General features: G+C 39.3%; 1 protein-coding gene across 1 annotated transcript in view; it reads right to left on the reverse strand.

Moving 5' to 3' along the window:
• LOC116254927 (uncharacterized) overlaps window positions 1–21,812 on the reverse strand; it is a 61,996-nt gene that overhangs the window by 33,962 nt on the left and 6,222 nt on the right. The window contains exons 2-9 of the mRNA XM_031630580.2: window positions 18,530–18,590; window positions 17,367–17,389; window positions 16,089–16,264; window positions 13,934–14,044; window positions 13,729–13,780; window positions 13,557–13,660; window positions 8,948–9,037; window positions 8,270–8,324 (exon numbers count right to left, since the gene is read on the reverse strand). Coding sequence (XP_031486440.1) covers window positions 8,270–8,324; window positions 8,948–9,037; window positions 13,557–13,660; window positions 13,729–13,780; window positions 13,934–14,044; window positions 16,089–16,264; window positions 17,367–17,389; window positions 18,530–18,571 — 653 coding nt within the window. The 5' untranslated portion in view covers window positions 18,572–18,590. The remainder of the gene's footprint in view (window positions 1–8,269; window positions 8,325–8,947; window positions 9,038–13,556; window positions 13,661–13,728; window positions 13,781–13,933; window positions 14,045–16,088; window positions 16,265–17,366; window positions 17,390–18,529; window positions 18,591–21,812) is intronic.

Genomic DNA, 21,812 nt, shown 5'->3' on the forward strand with positions numbered 1-21,812 from the left:
AGGAAGTGGGCACATTAGTATCATGCATCATACTCATGGCTCTTTTAACTATGTGTTGATGTTTGTGCTTAACCACACTATTTTGTTGTGGCGTGTATGGGCGGGAGATTTGTCTAGTTATCCCTTTTTCATGTAGAAATTCAATAAAATCATGTAATGAAAATTCTCCCCCACCATCACATTGAAAATGCACCCGATTGTATGAAAATTTGGTTTGAATCATGGAAGTTCTGAAATATATGAAGTACTTCTGATTTGTGTTTCATGAAGTAAATCCAAGTGAAACGTGAGTAAGAGTCAATGAATAAGACATAATATCGTGAACCACACATGGAAACAATAGGGGCTGGCCCCAAAACATAAAAAAAAAATAGTTTCAAAATGTTTGAAAGCCCTTTGATTTATATTATGAAAAGTTAAAACATGACTCTTACACAAGTTTTTCAATAAAATGTCGACCACAATGTCCCAGCCGATTATGCCACATATCATATTCCAAAAATTGATTAGAGCTCCTTACTTTTGATTCAAAATGGCAAGGACTTGCAATTGGTGATGCTTCATGGGAAAGAGAAAATGTCATCAATCCTATATCAAAGGTGGATGAATCTTTGGGTAGACATTCCTTGAGGACATACATATTCCCTTGACGCTCCCCTTTAGCGAACATTTTCTTCGTTTGAAGGTCCTTAACATAGACAGAAGAAGGTGTGAATTCAACAGAAGAGTTTGTATCATCAATGAATTAAGAAATGGATATGATATTCTTTTTTATATTGTGAGCAAGAACAACATTAGACATGGAATATTTGCATTTCCAATATGTATAATGGGATGAGATTTTCCATCACCTGTTATAATACAATTTCTACCATAATGAGGGGATAAATTAGTCAATTTACATGCATTTCTTGTCACATGGGTAGCTGCATCTGAATCCAAGAACCATTCTCCCTGCTCATTTTGTTTTATAGTCATCTTGGAGAGTGCAGCCATCAATAGCTGTTGCATATCTTCGGCAGTGGATTTAGAATTTTGTCCTCCTTGTTTGTAATTATGTTTTGCCCCTTTGTTTTTATTTTGAGGATTAAACCAGCATTGTGTCTTCATGTGTCCTTTCTTGTTACATTCAAAACAAATTAGTATTCTTCTTGCAGCATTTGGATGAGGCATACCTTGGTTATTTGGTGTCGGTAGAATGCCATGACCACCATGAACAGAGTTCTGTCCAAATTTTACATTCATGGCCAATACATTTTGGGAGTTCCCTTGATCAGTTCTTTCCATGACTCTTTTCATATTCATTTCGTGTTGGAGGAGTTTACCTTGTAACTCGTTGAAAAAGGGCAAAACAAGAAGGACTTCAAGAGCTGTAATAAAAGCATGATAATCATGCCCAAGTCCACTTAAGGTTCGCTACACCTTTTCTTTATCAGAAACGTAATTCCCTGAGACAGCAAGTTGGTCTGCGACAGCCCTAATACATCGCAAATAATCCATGATAGATGTTGAACCCTTGTTCAAATTCTGAAATTCTTTCTTTAGGTATATAATATGTGCTTTTGATATTTGGGAAAAGGTATCAACAAGAGCTTCCCATAATTCTTCCACAGTACAGTCATCAGAAAATGAAAGTAGCACTTGTTGAGATAAAGTAGATAGAATATATGCAACCAGACTTTGGTCGCGTCTCATCCAGACAACATGTTCAAGGTTGCTGTTTTCTTGAACGGCAATGACCTCTCCTGCCTCATTTTTAATTTCTTGCAGAATAGACTTTGGTGGGGCCTTTTTTGAACCATCGAGATGCCCAAAGAGGCCTTGACTCCTTATAAAAGGCATGATCTGCCATTTCCATAATTTTCATGGTTGAGTTTTTCGGTAATAAGATGAGGAAGAAAATTTGAGGACATACTAGAATGCGAAAGGTTTTCCATGAGAGCAAAAAAGAAGGGTATATAGCTAAAAGATGAGAGGAGAAACAGAGGACAAGATATAACAAGATGTGCCCCTTGGTAAGTGTAGAAACATGCAGTGGAAGAAGAGAAAGAAAAACCAACACAGGATTTACGTGGAAAACCTCAGAAAGAGGTGAAAAACCATAGGGAAGCTCTAACCTAGGGGCAAAACCGCAACCCTAGGAGAGAGAAAACTCCATTCACTTAAGATCAACAATTACAATAAGTGATAGAATAAAAGTGGAAGGAAGAGAGGCCCGCCTAGGGAACCAAGCCACCTCAGAAAGAGGTGAAAAACCACGGGGAAGCTCTAACCTAGGGGCAAAACCGCAACCCTAGGAGAGAGAAAACTCCATTCACTTAAGATCAACAATTACAATAAGTGATAGAATAAAAGTGGAAGGAAGAGAGGCCCGCCTAGGGAACCGAGCCCATCCTCGGTTCTCGTGCCCATGGGTACCTGGTCCATATCCGGACCTGGTTCCCTATAACACTGAATTCTAACACTCCCCCTCAAGCTTGGCATACATGTCAGACAAGTCAAGCTTGCTAACATTTTTTTCAAATTGAGATGTACATAAGGCCTTAGTTAGAACATCTGCAATTTGATCTTCAGACTTCATATAAGGAAGGATCAACTCCTTTGAATCTATGCGCTCCCGTATGAAGTGGCGATCTATCTCCACATGTTTGGTTCTGCCATGCAGGACGGGATTATTTGCCAGGTTAATAGCAGACTTATTGTCACAATATATTTTCATCTTCTCTTCAATTTCAATTCCGATATCTGCTAGAAGAATCTTTAGCCATAACATCTCAGTAACCCCCATAGCAACAGCCTTGTATTCAGCCTCAGCACTGGATCTAGAACAGACCTCCTGCCTTTTACTCCTCCATACAACCAGGTTTTCCCCTAGAAAGATGTAGTACCCTGTGGTAGACCTTCTGGTATCCGTGCAACCAGCCCAATCGGCATCAAAGTATCCTTCAATATTAAGTTTGTCCTGCCGTGTATACAGTAACCCTTTACCTGGGTTATTCTTCAAGTACCCCAACACTCTTTCTGCACTCTTCCAGTGACAATCAGTAGGAGCATGCATAAACTGACTCAACACATTTACAGCATAAGTAATATCAGGGTGAGTAAGAGTAAGATAAATAAGCTTACCAACAAGCCTCTGATACCGTCCTTTTCCTTCCTCATCCAGGATGTTACCAGTTTTGATACTTATCTTTGTACCTGACTCCATTGAAGTTAGAAAGGGCCTGCATCCCAGTTTACCTGTCTCTTTCAGGAGGTCCAGAGTGTACTTCCTTTCGCTCATAACAAACCCTGTCTCTGATCGTGCAATCTCTATTCCCAGAAAGTACCTTAATTTTCTCAGATCTTTAAGGTCAAATTCAGCAGCTAACCTCTCCTTCATCTTCCTTTTCTCTTCTTCATCATCACCTGTGACAATCATATCATCAACATGCACAAAAAGAATGCTCACTAGGTCACTTCTCTGTTTAATGAACAAGGTATGATCACCATTTCCTTGTTTGTACCCATTTGTCTTCATTACCACCCTCAGTCTTTCAAACCATGCTCTGATACCATGCTTCAGGCCGTACAGGGCCTTCTTGAGATGGCAGCATTTTCCACTTTGAGCATATCCGGGAGGCATGCTCATATAGACCTCCTCCTCTAGATGGTCGTTCAAGAAGGCATTCTTGACATCAAGCTGGTCCATGCCCCACTTCTTTTGTACTGCAAGTGCCAAAATGACCCTCACAGTCTTCAGTTTTGCAATAGGAGCAAAGGTTTCAAGATAGTCAATTCCGTATTTTTGGCTGAACTCCTTTGCAACCAGGCGAGCTTTATACCGTTCCACAGTGCCATCAGGTTTATACTTCACACTAAACACCCACTTGGAACCAACTAAGTGAGTCCCCTTGGGAATATCGACCACTTCCCACGTGTTGTTCTTTGCCAAGGCATCCATCTCCTCTGTCATGGCCTGTAGCCATTTAGGATCCTCTCTAGCATCTTCCACACACCTGGGAATCACAGACATAGACAGAGTGGTAATAAAGCATTTGTATTCTTTACTAAGTTTTGAATATGAGACAAATCTCTGAATAGGGTCAGAAGTACATGACCTGGTCCCCTTGCGCAAGGCTATGGGAAGCTCTTCATTCATTGGACTTGGTTCATTCGGGGAACTCACAGGATTGGGATTGGTTATATCAACAGGCTCAACCACAACTTTCTCCTTTCTAGTGTAAACCTGCCCAAACAAATGATCACGGGATGTGGGTTGATCATCCACAGGGCCCCCTTCCACATGACTGTCTTTATCATCTCTGACTGTATCTTCCACACTGTGATTAAGTTTGTAGTCCAAGAAGTCCGTAAACTGAATAAGCCGATTTGGAGAATACTCTTCCACACTATCCCCTATACACTCCTCCTGAAGAGGATTCACAGGAAAATACGCCTCATGTTAATGAAAGGTAACATCCTGGGAGACATAGATTTTGAAGGTAGTAGGATCAATACATTTATATCCCTTCTGAGTGGAGGAATACCCCAAGAAGACAGCTTTGACAGACCGAGGGTCAAGTTTCTTGATGGTGGGACTATGGTTATGAACAAAGCAAACACACCCGAACACCCGATGAGTAAGAGGCCAGGGGTTATGAGTGGGACTGAGCACAGAGTAAGGAGTACGGTCATTCAACACACGAGTGGGCATACGGTTGATGAGGTGGGCACTAATGAGGAGAGCATCGCCCCAGTAGCGCTTAGGAACGTGCCTATGGAACATAATAGCTCGGGTGACATCTAATAAATGGCGACTTTTACGTTCGGCCACGCCATTTTGAGGAGGAGTATAACTACAGGACGTCTCATGAACAATACCCTTGCCCCGCAGGAAGTCATCCAGGGATTGGGAGACATACTCCCTAGCATTATCAATACGGAAAGTCTGAACAGAGGTCTGAAATTGATTCTCGACAAAGGCAACAAAATTTTTGACAACGACAGGAACCTCACTGCGTTCTTTCAACAAGTACACGAACGTACAACGGGAGTAGTCATCAATCAGAGTCATAAAGTAATGAAAACCACGACAAATGGGTACTCCCGAAGGACCCAAAACATCAGAGTGAACCAAGGCAAAAGGACGAGTGGTTTTATTGATAGAAATAGGGTACGAAGCCCTAACATGTTTAGCAAGCTAACACACTTCACATGTGAAGGAGTCCATGGAAACAGAAGTAAACAATCTAGGAAACAACTTCTTAATCAACTGGAATGGGAGATGTCCAAGGCGCTCGTGCCATCTCATAATGCTAGACCTGTCCTCCACGCTCGTCAACTATCTGCTAGTGGCTGAAATGAGAGCAAAGGCAACCTGTACGGGCAGTCTGTAGAGGCCATCAATAACCGAACCAATCCCAATCTTTTTCCCCGTCACCAAGTCCTGCAGGGTACAATGATCAGCAGAGAAAATTAGATTGCAATTGAGTTCTTTGGTGATACTACTGACAGATAATAAATTCACAGGAATATTGGGAACATGAAGAGCATTATGCAGAAGATATTTATTTAATAAGGACAAACTCTCTTTTCCAGCCACAAAGGTCGAGGACCCATCAGCCATAGATACTCTTTGCTGCCCTGAAGACAATTTGTACTCTTGAAACATCTTAGGGTGTCCTGTCATATGATGAGTAGCTCCACTGTCCACTACCCAATCACCAAGTAAGGAATTACCTTGATCACTTGTGGCAACAAGAGCTTGGGCTAACTGAGCTCCCTCAGACGTGGAGGCTTCCTCCTTAGTAGTAGATAATCGGCTGATGTAAGCTTGTAATCCCTTGATTTGGTCAAAAGAAAGCTTCGGTTTTTCAACACTGGGAGAGCTAGTATCAGGCATAGGAAGACCCCGCCTACCAGAGGGAGGACGACCACAGGTGAGCCTCTTCTCAGGATGAAGATCCCAACAAAAATCAACAGAGTGTCCCAACTTGTTACAATGACTGCACCGCCGAATAGTACGCTGCCCAGTCCCTGGAGCACGGCTAACAAACGCAGATGGTGAACTACCATGATTAGAGTCAATATGCATCACTTGACGGCGTTGTTCCTCAGATTCCACCCGAGCATACACCTCCTCAATTCTAGGGGTCTCATCACAATTGAGAATTTGACTACTAATAGATTCAAACTCATCACGCAGACCTCCCAGAAAAATAAAAGTGCGGTCCATCCATTCTTTCTGCCAGTACCGTTCATGATCAGAACCACAATTCTAGTCATCATTCACATGATAATCCAGTTCCTCCCATTTAGTCTTCTGGGCTGCATAGAAGGATGCCACAAACAAGTCACCCTGTTTAAGAGAATAGATGCTACGTTTAATCTGGTATGTACGCAAGACTCTCTTTTCACGGCCATACATCCTCGCAAGCACAGTCCACATGTCATATGAGGTCAACTTTCGCAAAATAAGGGGCTGAATATCAGCAGAAACAGAACTAATAATCCAAACCCTAACTTGACTATCTTCCAACGCCCAAGTCGCCCATCCAGGATCAGTTTTACAAGGCGCAGGTTTCTCCCCAGTGATATAGGGCAGACGACCGCGACTCGTGATCCCAATTTCAAGCGCAGCAGACCAAGAGAGATAATTGTCTTTGTTCAGCCGAATAGAGGTGACTTGAACAGGCACATTTTCGCTCTTGGTATTGTTGCCCGTGTCAAAGGTAACATCGGTCTTGGAGGTCATCTCTTCAGCCATAACGACCACAAAAGAAGTCCAACAGTCAGAGAATACTAGAAAAGCACAGGGTGAGGACGGGCAGCGGCAGAACAGAGAGCGGCGTCGGTGGGGAACAGGCCAGGCGACGACGGCGGTCTAGGCGACGGCGGTCCTGGCGATGGCGGTCCTAGCGACGGAGGTCAAGGCGACGGAGGTTAAGGCGCCGGCGGCGGCGGGCAGGCGACGGGCTGCGTCGGCGGCGGGCTAAGACGGCGGGCTGCGTCGGCGAGGACTTAGGGTTCAGACTTAGGGTTCCAAGAAAACCCTAAATCACAAACGAACAAAGAAGCCAAACAGCACGATTTTGGCTCTGATACCATGTAGAAACACGCAGTGGAAGAAGAGAAAGAAAAACCAACACAGGATTTACGTGGAAAACCTCAGAAAGAGGTGAAAAACCACGGGGAAGCTCTAACCTAGGGGCAAAACCGCAACCCTAGGAGAGAGAAAACTTCATTCACTTAAGATCAACAATTACAATAAGTGATAGAATAAAAGAGGGAGGAAGAGAGGCCCACCGAGGGAACCGAGCCCGTCCTCAGTTCCCGCACCCATGGGTACCGGGTCCATATCCGGACCCGGTTCCCTATAACACTGAATTCTAACAGTAAGCAAGAAGAAAGTTTGTGTAAAAGGACAAGAATTACGCAAGAGAAGTAAATAGTCAAGGTAGAGACAAGATGAGAAGAGAGTTCTAACCAGATCAGACCAACCTGTTTGGGCATTCCTTTAGGTAGAAATAGTGAAACCTTGCTCTGATACCATGATAGAAATCTGGTACCAATATGTGTAACTAAAATCTGTATTCATGCAGGAAGATAGAGAAAGAGAATGAGACAGGGAGAAGCTGAGGAGAAGAGGCCGTGACCAAGATGGTCTACATGGCCCATATTTATAATGCCCAACAGTTACAATTGTTGAATCCTAAGAGACTCTTCAATTGTAGAATCCTAGGAGACTTCTCACATATCACAAGGACATAGAATGACGTGAGACATTGTTCAACGTGTTTGATTTTGGATCCAGATGGAAGATCCAAAGTTCTTATTGTTTAACACTTGGCATCATAATACAAATCCACAAGCCTCTACTTCCGTGAAGGTGCTACAAAGTCCAAAAGACACCCAGAATTTTTCAAAAGCATTGTACTTATTAAGATATAACACATTTGTTCAACAAAATATACAAGAAAATCTATTTTGGAATCACAACTTTCAAGAAAGCAAAAGACTATGAGAATCATAAGAAAAATCAATAGCAGCAATATCTAAGCAAGAAGAACCCTGGAAACACATATGGTCTATGACATCTTGTAAATTATGCAGTAGCATGACCATCAATTTTTTCATGAACCTTTTATGGGTAGAAACTTTTACAATAAACAAAATGCATCTTGTTTAGCCAGAGATATATTTCATTGCACAAATAGCAATAAAAGAAAAAGCAAAATCAATAAACTGTAAAGAAATTAAAAAAATTATTTTAACATCTAAGTGGTACCTTCTTAGTGGCTTTGGTGTTTGAATTGGTGTTTGCGCATCCAATTTTCCAAGGCCTGGGTACAAGTTCAAGCAAAACTGGATTAACCATAAATGTTATTCATGATGAAGTTGCACATTTCCAATTTAAAGACTCAAAAAGGATGACATTGAATCCTGCGTCCAAATCGTGCTGAATATAACAGGCAACATGGACCATCCCAAGTAAGTCAGAAAAAAGGCCAAAATTAACTCACTTGCAAACAAAAAGATTGAAATGCTTGTGAACCATGAAGCTCAAATAAGTCATATATGATTATTATGTGCACACTCATTGTACAAAAGTTGGGGGCAGGGGGGAGAGGGTCTTCCATATGGTTTCTCAAGGGTTACGGGTCAACCCACAACAAAGAAAGATGAAGTTTTGAACCAGCATATAGAAATGGCACACACATATATACCCTTATTGAGTTGAGCCAGACTAAAATAATTTGATACTGACAAATAAAGAATGCAAAAGAAAAAGAAGTAATGAATCCCTCGACATACACACAACATCAAAAATGTACGTGTGCCATATAGAAAAGTTAGATTTCACAAATATTCTAAGGCATAATCCATGTAATGCTGCAAGATGAACATATAGAAAATGAAGAATAAATGCAATGGGCAGATGCAGCCCCTGTTCCCTTAAGTGTACCTTCTATAGAGAAAGCAACATGACCTTCATTTGGTGGTTGTCTTTCTGGACAGCTTCCGCCATCACTAACCAAATCCATTACTGACAAATCTAAAGAAAAGCAAAAGTCAAAAGGTACATGGTAAGGAAAATAAACTCAAAATTGTGCACCAGAGTTTCAAACAATAGAAGTTCAATGATGCCTAGTGGATCATGATGGCATATAAAAGCTGTTTACTATGATAGATTTTTAAAAAAAAAAACAAACAGCAGATATGGTAAGGGCCAAGGACGGTGACATAGTGGTCAATGTGCATCTGCCTCTCTCAGAAATAAAGGATAATTTTAGTTATTAAATCGTTTCACACAAAAAATTTCTAATGACTACCTGAGTTTTTCTGGAATGGCTCAAACAATCAATTCAATCTTCATCCATATCAGCAACAAAAGAATTAATTTGATATAAAATTATAATACTAACCCATTCGTTAGTTAAACATCTATCTATCTCCGCGTTTAAGCTAACCTTTTCTCTATTAAACAAAGGCTACATCCTGCAGTGGAATAAAAAACTGAGATGGAAAAAATGAATTTCATTAGTGTTGTCGAATTTGAGATGAAAAAGGAATGAACAACAGAAAACACCAAAAGCTGTTGTTAACTGGAATAGGAAGATTATGGACCAAAGGAGGAATGTGATAAAGGCATAATCTAAATACTTGACCCTGGGTTTCAGAGGCAAAAAGACATGGTTAACATTTTCTAGGTCAAATCTAAATATTGAGAACAAGAGCTCTATCCCTATAAAACAGACCTACAAAGTCTTGAACACAGGAAAAAACGTCTCTCTTAGAGGAAACTGAATATAATTTCTCAAACTGGCTCAAAGAGTCATAAACACAATGGGACAACAGACCCTTATTTATAGATGAAACAATAAAGGAAAGGAAGAACTAGCTGCTGTACTAGTGCCAATGGCTAGAAAAATAGCCATTGGAGCTAGCCAACGACTAGAACAGTCCCCGTGAAAAACAGAAAAAGAAAAAGAAATAAAATAAAGAAGATAAATAAAAAGCAAAATAGAAAAGGAAATAACATGACAACAACCTGTGCACCCAAAATTTATAAATATACATATATATACAATTCACATATATAATATCTCCAACATGTATACTGGAAATGTAATATATGACGTAATACATATATACAAATGTACCTACATATAAACTAACAAGTATGTCTGTAACGCTCGTTTTATTGCAGGTCGGGTTGGAGCGGGTCCAGACCCGGACCCAAACCCTTTGGCGTGAAGGAACCCGACGCAAGGGCCTTTCTCCCTCGTCTTCCTCTCAGTCCCCCTTTGTTGCCTCTCGTGCCAGTATGAAGAAGAAGAAGAAGAAGACGGAGGTTTGTGCAGGGCGGCGACGAGAACGGCGCGGCGGTGCTCAGGTGAGGCTTCTGATTTCTCTCCGCCTCCTCCTTCCTCTTCCTTCTTCTCCTCCTCCCTCCTACGCAGCCTCTCCCCTCTCCGTCAGCACCCTCTGCCCGCACGTTGTCTCTCTCTCTCCCTCTCTGCTCGAGCTCCCTCCTTGTCTCATTTGTCTCCTCATCACCATCTCTCCCATTTCCCCCGCTCGATTTCCCCCCCTCTACCTATCTTTCCCCTCTGCCTGAACCCTCTCCCTGTCAGTCTCCCCTCTATCGGCAGCCCCTCAGTCGTGCACTCTCCCTCTACACACTCTCTCTTTCCCGCCAGTTTGTCCTCACTCTGAGTGTCTCCCATCTTCAACCGAACCAGCTCTTCACTATGGAAGGTCCTCTTTTAACCTCCTTATTGTTGTTTTTGATTATTTTGGTGGCTATTGATTTGGATTGCAGTTGGGGACACATCATATCCCCTCATACCAGTGAGTTGAAGACTTGGGAGGTGACGACGACAGTTAATTTTGGTTGTTTGGGGGATCACTTGAACTTGTGGGGTGGATGCCGGAAGCATCGCAGCAGTTTGGACTCTTAATTTGGGGTGAGCAAAGCCTAATCGAGCCTAGATTGTTGAATATTATTTATTAGAGCATGTTTAATTTATTTGAGCATGCTAGACTCATGATTTGATGGTTTGGATTGCATTTTAGTGATGTTGTCATTTTGGGGGAAATTTATGATTATTTTTTAGAAGAACAAGAATCCACGTGTATATCTATCTCTTTAGCATGAGGTGTTGATTTTCGAAGCTATTTGGAAACATGGTAGAAGATAGATGTGGTTGAGAAGATATAGGACCGTTATTGCAACTTGTGGTACATACTATTGTCGATGGGCGTATTTAGATGTTAGTTGGAAAAGAGCATGTAAGTTGGATGTATTATTGGGAAGACGATTCAACTAAAGAAAGCTAATGAGAAGTGTGTTAGTGATAGATTGATCGAAGCTTTGAGTTTAAATGTTTGGTCACAACCTCAAAGAGTTGGGAAGAGACCTTTTTGAGGGCTTTGTAGGTCGACACTACCCATCGACACCCTCTTGAGGCAATGGCATGCCTCAATGATTTTGTTTTTATTTGTTTTGATTGTGGAGCTAAACCAGTAGAGAATTTAGTCATTTACCACTTGTATATGTTTGCAGGTACACCGGGTACGTCCCGTAGACCTTGAGTGATCAGACGTGAAGCTCGAGGCGTTTTGGGTGTTTTGTGGACGCCCGACAGGTATGGTGGCATTCCAGGCAAATCTCTGCCTGAAGTCAACATGTGAATGTGTGTGTTCGGGATCATGGGATCCTACGATTGTGATGTGATTGAATGATTGTTTGTGAGTGAATGTATGTATGCATGCGAATGATTTGTTATGTGATAAGTTTTGTTTTGGAAAGTTATTAGAAGTTTGTTTTGAAAACCATTACGCATTTGCATGTGCATGTTAGAACTGATAACTGCTTAGGACAGATGAGGTGGGGTATCGAGTCGAGTGTCTCCTCGACCCCGATTGTGCATTAGAGAGCATCATAGAATGATAATTGCATAGGACAGCTACGAGCCATCACGGATCGAGACTACTCTTCGGGATTTGGCTAAGTTTCGAAAGATGTGAATGATGTGTTTGATAAGATGTGAGTACTTATGGATGTGAATGTTGTGATTTGTTGCATATGCATTGCCGCGGACAATGATGCAAATGAATGAATTGGAGGGTAGTTGTACCCGTACAGTATGATGGCTAGCTAAGAATGTAATGATATGTATGACCCTCGTGTGAAGGCAATTGGAGGTGTGGGTGCACTCGTGAAGTGTACCAACCTCATGAGCTAGCCAGTCATTTTGTGAATGTGCTATGATAATGATAATAATGAAAGAATAAGAGATGAGAGGCCAGTAGGATGTGGCTATGTGTTTTAGAGTTGTCCTGCCTTCGCCACTGGTCTCGCCTGTTTGGAGCGCAGGCGATGCAAGGCTACAGGGTACTGCTGTGTGATGTGCTTGGAGCGTTGGACTCCCGCCTTCCCGACCTGGGTGTCCTAGGGAAGACTGAGTATCTCTCCTTGGAATTTACACACCCATGGATGAGTGCTCTACTGCTGCACCGGGTGAATGGATCCATATTGTTCTGGGCCTCCACGGGGGTTGTTTCTCGGCTGTAGGCCGCCCGGGGTGTGCACGTGTCTGTGTTTGCACCCATAGAAACTGTCAATTCACTTAAGTTAATGAAAATGAAAAGAATATGAATGGAATGGATATGAATAATGTGTTTGTAAATGAAATGAATGAGAATGATATGTTTATGCATGTCTTGCATGTGAATTGAAAACGTGTTATCGTAGCCATTGAGTGGCTTTTACATATTGTGGCCTATGTGCGAGGTCTTCCTGGCAAATGGTGTGACTATGCCCTTTCACCATATGATGATGATGATTTGTTTTTATGATTGTATTATCTCATATTTGGACCCTACCTAAGAGGGTTAGAGATTTTCCTAGCTTGTTGCCATATTGCGAAGGCTAAGCCTTCAGTTGTTTCCTTTTTCAGGTTTTGGTGGACCCGTGGCAGCAGGTTGATCATGGCTTCACTCACATTCTACTGTGGAGGTTTTGGGTCTTTTGTAGTGCCGGTGCATCGTGTTTTGGGTTATATTGATGTCTTGTTTTTGTTAGGCATCAATCATACGGTTTGGGGCATTTTTGCCATACACATTGATGTAATTTTGTATGAACTGAAATTGTTATATAAATGAAAGTTTGCCCCATTGTTTCTAATGACATAGCTCTCTCCTTTTTTAATTGTTGTGTCATCGCACCTTAATGCTTTATGTTTAAAAAAAAAAATGTTTGGGGGTAAAAAGGTTGGGGTGTGACAATGTCCGTCTGAAGTAAGTCAACAATTGCATTGAGGAGCATATTCTTGTACTTCAGGAATGGTTCGTGGCTAATACAAATTTGAGCTCCGAGGAGAATAGATTGTTACATACAACAGGGGCAATGTGTGCTGCTATATACATTTTGTCAAAACAATGTGACATGATCTTGTTTTCAATAGCATGAAAATATACCAAATACTCATGCATAAACATAGATTTGTGCAGAACTGTGCAACAACACAGATGTGCATAACCAAAACTAACAATAAAATGTGAGTTACCTCTTTCAGCAAATTTCTTTACAAAATTCACTCTATCGCCTTTCTTGGAGGGAAGGTCCTTACCAGATAATGGATGGTTATTGGCACTATTTTCCAAGGAAACCCTGGTAGAAAGGAAAAAATTGGTTTCAGGCTTGTAAGTCAAAACCATTTGATGGGCATAATTATTCACCTCCCCTGTGGAGACATGGTGGGCTCAGATTCAAGACCAGATGGCCTGTCACCTGTTCCATATGCAAGTATCATAAGCAATATGGTATCTTTAATTCATCATACTGAATTAGAATGATAAGCCAAAAAATTGTTCAACATGTGCAATCCATAATTAAACTAGAGGAAGGAAAAAAACTCAAATATGATGGAGTTCAAGTGTATACATGTATTTCTTGTACAACCAGATTGGACATCGCCATCATCTACAGTTTCTCTGGCTGTGCAGATTGAGAGAGGATCATTGCTTAATGCAGTTTCAACCTCAAGAGTCAAACCTATTTTCCAAAAATAGACATGAGGAAAACTTAGATTCCTGAAAATGTGGTTTTCACTTTTCACAAACTAACCATCCAAAAGAACACATCAAAATTATCCTACAGAGAAACTTCAGCAACAAAAGAGCACCAGACATATGCAGTCAGTATCAAGATCAATCATATAAAACTTCCAGAACCTAAGTCGCATGGGTATGGGTACGGAGATACAGGTACAGGTACGATAGCTTTAAAAAATGTGGGTACGGGGGTACGGCAGGATATAGTATGTATATATTCAAAATGACACAAAAAAATCAAAATGAAGGCAACATTTTAGTAAAAAAGCTATATAAATAAAAACATTAGTATGTTAATGAACAATAACTCTAAGATTAGAATGAAAAGGAAGGTGAAAAAAATTAAATCAAAGTAATTTTTAAATCTAAAGGTACCCGAGTGCGTCCAATTACCCATTTTGGGTACGGGTACAGTGACACGGGAACGTGGGCTTTACTGAAGTACCCATGTGACTTAGCCAACAAGGAATCTCTGAAGTCAGAAATCTCAGTACCTTCTAAAGAAAAACTATACATGCACAAGAAATCACAGGTACACATATATAGAACTCACTAAAAGTCTAGAAATCACAAGTAGATCTGAATTTGAAGCATATATATGATGAACAACTGAGAAATACAATTTCACTGGGAAAATATCACCAATAACAAAAAAGGTTGTGATCATTGTACATGAACAACTTGCCATCATATGGTTGATTTACCTTTTCATGTCAAATATAACACTTCCAACAGATCTTCAATGAACCATCAAAATGAGACCATTGGAACAAAATGAACAAGAAAATGAGACTATATATGTAACCTTTGTCACAAATATCATTCTCGGGAAAATATAGACAAGGTTTTTTTCGGGTATTTTTTGATGAAGTTTTTCTTGAGAAAATTTCAAGAAAAATCTCGGCAAATTTAAAAAATTAAAAAATAAAAAAAATAGAAAAATCTGGAATAAATGAGAAACTAATAAAAAAAAGTAAAAAGATCACGAAAAAATTGCAAGAAAATAGTGAGTTAGTCATTTTTGTCGAGACATTCAAAATCTCGCAAGAATTTCCTGATATTCACAACAAAATCTGTGACAATGACTATAACAACCTGATCCACAATCACACTAGGCTCGGGCCCCTATTCTGGCATATCCCAACCCACCCCTACTAGTTTAGGTTCCAGCCCCAAAAAGTCTAAGAATCAAGACAACTAACCACTTGAAAATTCTCTTTATATGTTCTTTAATACTCTTCACAATCTTAGATACAGGACTAAACTTTTTAAAGTGTGGTACAATCCACCCCTTTTAGGGCACACGCATCCATGCGGGTGGGATCCCAGATCTGAGCGTTTGAACCAGCTTTGATATCATTGTAATGACCCAGCCCACTCTCACACACGTTAGGCTCTGGTTTGGTGGATCTCAACTAACCCTCTGGGCCTCTAGCAGTTTTGGTTCCAGTCCTAAAAGGGCTAGGAACTAGGACAACCAACCGCTCAACAATCCTCTTCATAAGTCCCTTAAGATTCTTCATAATTTTAGATGTAGGACTAAACTTTTCAAAGTGGAGCATTACAATATCTAGAGTATCTACGGGTTGTTTGACATTAAGAAGGCATTATGAGGAACTTTATTTCGTTCAATTTTGCACCCAAAGGACTGTTCCATTTCTCTGCAACAGCTAAAGAGTTATTTAAAAGTTAAAACACAAATCATCTACTGCTTCGTCCATTGGACCTACAACAAATTTTTAACATGTACAGTTTATGACTTTAACTGTGTCTAAACATGTTGCGACATATTTTTGTTAAAAATGACCATCCTCATAGCAGAAGAATCAAATCCTAGTGCCATCTCCTTAAATACTATCTAGTTATGTATGCATCAGGCCATGTACATATGTAGGATAAGCTGATAAAAATTAAGTGACAAGAACGTTTGAAGAACACAAAAATAATTAATTGTGTTTCTCTCAACCCAGTTTAAGGAAAATTACCAGTGGCTGCACCTGGTTTACATTCCTGATGTGTCAAGGCAGACAAGCTCATCAAACTGAGAACATCCAATGATCTACAAACTTTGTTTTCAGTTGAATGTTTTTGACTGCCATCAAGACCCTTTTCATCTCCGATTATCTGTCTTCTTTTTTTCTGCTCAAAATATTGCCTTTGCCTTTAAATGACAAAAGGAAAAATATTAGCACTTAGCAGTGAACTGGATCTTCAAACTCGAACAAGATATGTGAACAATCATGCAGTAACAAAAGACAAAAACCAACTCAGCATCACAAGTAACCGTAACATTGCAATTAATTCACAATGTAGGAATGAAAATATTGTATGCCTGAGCCACATCATTTTCAACAAGCAATAAGAAATTTCTCATGTTTAGAAATTGGAAGCATCATGACATCCAGATTTTTTACCTCAGTGTCTGCCCATACTCTCCACCCACCATGAACTGACAACTAATTGACAGAAGAGAATCAATGCAATACTTTTGAATGACCTCCCAGTAGAAAAGATTCCTTTAAATTTTGTAAATCTATGCATGTGCATGGGCTGTGAGCTGCAATTTGGCATATATGAAGGTATATTTCCTTGTGTTGTAATTCATTTGTTAACTTTCTTTTATTTTCTGCCTCATTTGCCATTTTGAGGTTTGTTTAGAACTGGGCTAGCTGTTGGAGTTAGCAATCAGCTAGCCTGGGGCTTTTTTTTACATAAATAGGATCCCCTTTTAACGTGCACTGGCTGTGCTGATTATATTAACACCTGCTTTTGCCTGTACTTGCTTTCTACATCAATTTCTGTATTTTTGTCTTTGGTCAATGGTGAACTTTGACAAAGGGGGATGACTAATTAGAGATGTTGGGGCCTTGACAATTACTAGCTTAGTTCTCAGCTGGTTGTAAATATAGAGGTTCTACTTTTCTTGCAACAATAAAACTTCTCTAAACATTTTTTAGTGAAAGATTTATATTTTTATTGTGTGTGTTGTGCCTTAGTGGACATTAACCAAGTATTTTTGCCTTCGAGTGATTGGCCTTTAGTGTCTCTTTCTCGTTCTTTGCTGAGATGCGTTTTTGCCTATCCTGTAGGCATGTATCTTACAGACAGCATCCTAGATTAAAATAACTGGTCATGAAACAGAGGCACATCTGCAGATTTCACAACCACACCTTCTTCCCTACCATACTTCACAGAAGCCATTAATAGTCGTAAAACATCTATGAGAAAGCACATATGGAAATTGCATAAGATGCCCATTATACCTGCTTCGTGTTGCCTTTCTCGACTGTGCATCCAATGTCACAAGAATAGGAAGAAAATTTGTTAGTTAAGCAGAAACTAATTCTCTTAAAAGACAAGAAGAAGAAGAAGAAGAATCTGAAATAACTTTCAAACAACAAGACAAAAAATCAAGCAACATAAAAAAAAATAAAATCATAAAATAATTATGTAATAAATTCTCCTCAGTAGAAAAGAAAGAAGAAAAAATTCTCACTACAATTGCCAATAATTGATGAGCAAAGCACAAAAACAAAGGACATGTGAAACAGAAACATTAAATACCAAGACATACTACTCAAAGATATTACAAACTAGAAGTTACATGTAGAATTTCAAGTTAGAGTATCAGATTCTTTTTGGAAGCAATAAGCTCATATTTTAGATCAATGATGCATAACAAGATTTACACATCTACCAAAGTATAAAAAATGAAGATTCCACCTTGAGCATGACAAATTAAGGTAATACAAGTACAGACCAAACCTAATAAAAAGAAAAAGTGCATCAAGCATCTGCTTTGTGTTTGTGACTTAACACATTTTTCAGATGAACAATATTTCTATACATAAACAGTACAATGCAAATCAGTTTCATACCTCAGTCTACAACCAGTAAGCACATTCAAGTTAGAGTTGTCTAAGCTTCAGGTTTCTATTGAAAGAATAAATTCAGACCACACAATAAAACAAGAAAAGTACATCAATTATCAGCTTTGAGTTTGAAGCTTATAACTTTCCCCTGGATGAACAATATCTCAGCTATATAAGTACAAGAATAGCCATTACAAAATTATCTTCATGTTAAACCTACTAATCTAGAACAGGAAAAAGGAAGGAAACAAAACTTGATGAGGAGAAAAATGGCTTTGATTTGTGCAGCATTCAATTACTGTAGACAGAACTTGCATGCACTAATTTTGGTACCATGTCATGGAACAATCTTTCTCAAGGAATTCAAGGTTCAAGAGGCTCCACAAAATCCATGCTTTGATGGACAAATAGTGAGTGAAGCATCTTTCTCACAATCTCACACACAAGATCACATAAGGACTCTTAACAATCCAACATCTAGATTAGAAAGGCCATTAATAACGTTTTCAGACCAAGCATTAAATGCATGAATCCCAAACATTTACAGCCCTTACAGTAGTCACTTTTCGCCTAGATCCACCCATCCATTGCAACATTCTGTTAAATTTGATCAATCTGTTGCAGAAACAAGGAAGAGCCATTCACTTTTAAGAACATGAGCTATAAGGATCATCATTAACACAAAGCATGACGAAAATAAACCTCAAATTCCATCCAATTGAACAATAGCTATAAGATAAAATCTGCAATTTGCTTATCAAACAAGAAAACTAAGGGATGCGTATTTGATACATGTTTAAAAAATAATGATCTTCAAGATATATCGTATGTTCATGGGAAAAATTGCACCTCTAAGTCCAACAGAGATGTTTTTTGTGCCACCATGCTACATGAGCGCAATTTTCTTTAGTTCTCAAATGGTATAGAAACTAGACTTTATGAGAAGAATCTTTTTCATTGATCAATCAATGGTTTAATTGGATAAGATGGGTCATTCCTGTTCTCGAATACTGGCAAATGAGACACTCTTTAAGTAAGGGCAGAAACATCATATTGAGGGTTAACATCAAGTCAATGACATTGCCAATAGTAATCAGACAGTAGCTTAGAGAGAGCACACGTAGTCAGTTTCATTAACCTCGATATGTCATATTTCATTTGCCAAACATTTTGGTTGTGAACTTCAGTTGAAACTTACCTAATTTTCTAATTTCTGATGATCATAATAAATTATTTTCTTGAAGGTTTTTGTGCAGAAATTAACACCGAAGCATCTTGCCTATAAGATTGATGATTTAGAATGATTAAGATCGTTGGTATAATTACAGCACTAAATCATCAAGTGCTGAAGTCTGAACTCAAATCCATCTTCATATTGTCTCCATAGAATATGATGCCAACAATTTTCCATCCATGCGTGTTTAAAAGAACTAACCTATTTCTTCTTAACATTCAATGTTCAGCGATTAGCATGCATCTAACTTGCGTTTCTGACTTTCTGACAATTTTATGAAATATTAAGGGGAAAACATATCTTTATATCTAAATAAAACAGGTGATGAAAAATTAGCTAGGCCAGTCAACAACAATTTTCACATATACAGAGATGGTCATAGTTCTCACTAATGTTTTAGTAAAGTGAAAAACGAAATGTGTGTTCATTGGACCAATAGTTAGATATGTAACATATAATAGTACTTTTTTTAATTCAAAAATATGAAACAAGAGAAGGGAAATTTAGAAACATACAGGAAAACGTAAATAAATTTACAACGACACAATGTAGTAAATAAATACAATAAATCAAGAATCTAAAATACAGATTTTGAAAAATATGAAACAATCTCCACAGAAAAATGGTAAAAATCCTACTGCGTCTAGATTTTTGCAAAATTCATACAAAACCATGAATAAATTTTGAGAGGTCAGACGGTTGACTTGATAATGAGGAAAACCTAGCGCTGGAAAATTAAGAACTTTGGGAAAAAATGTGCACGCGCACACACACACCTGCGACCGATCGTCAGTTGCACTGAGATCTTCCGTCCGATCAACGTAATCCAATTATAAAACCCTGGCCAGTATAATACAATAAAATGGAAATTCTTGCAAATTTAACGATTTCAATCCACAATAAGACAAAACGGCAGGACAGTAGGCGAAATAGAAGATCCTCTGGAATCACTTTGAATTAACCTCTTTTTATGGAGGATTCGAGCAAAAACTTTCGCAGCTACCGCCGTCAGTCGAGGCTAGGTTGAGGTCCTCTCAAGGCCATGGTTGCAATCGAATCGGAACCTAACCCTAGCGAATACAATTTTAAAACACAACATTTTTAGAAAATCGGGCGATTGTCCTTTACATTGGAGAAAGAAAATGCCTACGGCGATTGATGAGAATGTTGACAAGTAACTCCCTGCGAAAAGAAAAATGAAGATCAAGAACGCAAAATCCAGTGAAATGCACCAGCCATCTCTTTCACCGATGCCTTAATGGTCATTGTCGACGGAAACACCTAGCGGTCGCCGGATAGAACTAGTGAGGAGCGTTTATATGGACCGGTCGTGCGTTTCCGTTGGCCAGGCGAGAGGAAAGTGCCCGCCGAAACGACTCAAATCAATACCGTAGAAGAAATATTTTATAAATAGTCCCTATATTATTCACTTTATTTCAAAATAGTGCCGTCTCCTTTTGTAAAAGTGCGCTTAGTTTTTCTGTTAACCCTGGAAAATACCCGTGAGGTTAACAGTCATCAAGTTAAACTGTATAAACTAAAGAAGATGACTGTCCTCCTTGTAATCAAAAGGTGAATCTGATAAATTTTCTAATCATACTCATTTTTTTAATCATTTTTCCATATTAGGGCCATATGAATGTGATCTCCGATTCTCCATGTTTAAAAATTTAGGAATCGATATAAAAGCTGAAAATTTGTATTGAATGGTATAACTTTGTAGAGAATATTATGATTATTATATCCACCCCATGGCGACGTTAGAATTGACATTGAATATTATAAACTGTATCACATCTTGCTGTGTTGGGATTGATATTGAATATTATGTCCTTATATAGGTACAGTACCTCAGTTTTGCCAGAGTTGGAAGGGGGAACAATGTGACATTAATATCATATGGAACAGCCACCAACAATCTTTGAATGGTTGACTTTTTCTTAGGGAGTGAACCCCAGGTTAGGCAGAGATATATTAAACATTAGTATCTGTTGTGATAAAATATGCACGAGAGTAGAAAATAGCACACCAAGGTAACGTGGAAAACCCTCAACACGAGAGAAGAAAAACCACGGGTGAGGGTGAGGAGGTCTGGTGCCCACTAACAGCCAGACACTCTCTCTCTTAGAAACTTTATTAACTTAAGATTAGGGTTTACAGAGATATAAGTAGTCCTAATCAGGACAAACCGGATCGGGTACGGATCCGGACCCGTCAACACTCCCCCTCAAGTTGAGCATACATATCAAACATGCCCAACTTGGATACATTTCTCTCAAATGGAGTTACATTTAAGGCCTTGGTTAGGATATCAGCAGTTTGGTCTTCAGAGTTCATGTATGGTAGCGTTAATTCCTTAGCATCAATTCTTTCTCTGATGAAATGACAGTCAATCTCCACATGCTTTGTTCGATCATGAAGAACTGGATTGTTAGCCAAGTTAATTGCTGACTTATTATCACAATACATAGGCTCTTCAATCTCTATTCCAATATCTGTCAGTAAGATCTTCAGCCATAACAATTCTGATACCCCAGTAGCCACAACCCTATATTCAGCCTCTACATTCGAGCGGAAACAAACATCTTGTCTCTTGCTTCTCC

The sequence above is a fragment of the Nymphaea colorata genome, chromosome 5 (assembly GCF_008831285.2).
Source record: "Nymphaea colorata isolate Beijing-Zhang1983 chromosome 5, ASM883128v2, whole genome shotgun sequence".
In the NCBI taxonomy this organism is placed as follows: Eukaryota; Viridiplantae; Streptophyta; class Magnoliopsida; order Nymphaeales; family Nymphaeaceae; genus Nymphaea; species Nymphaea colorata.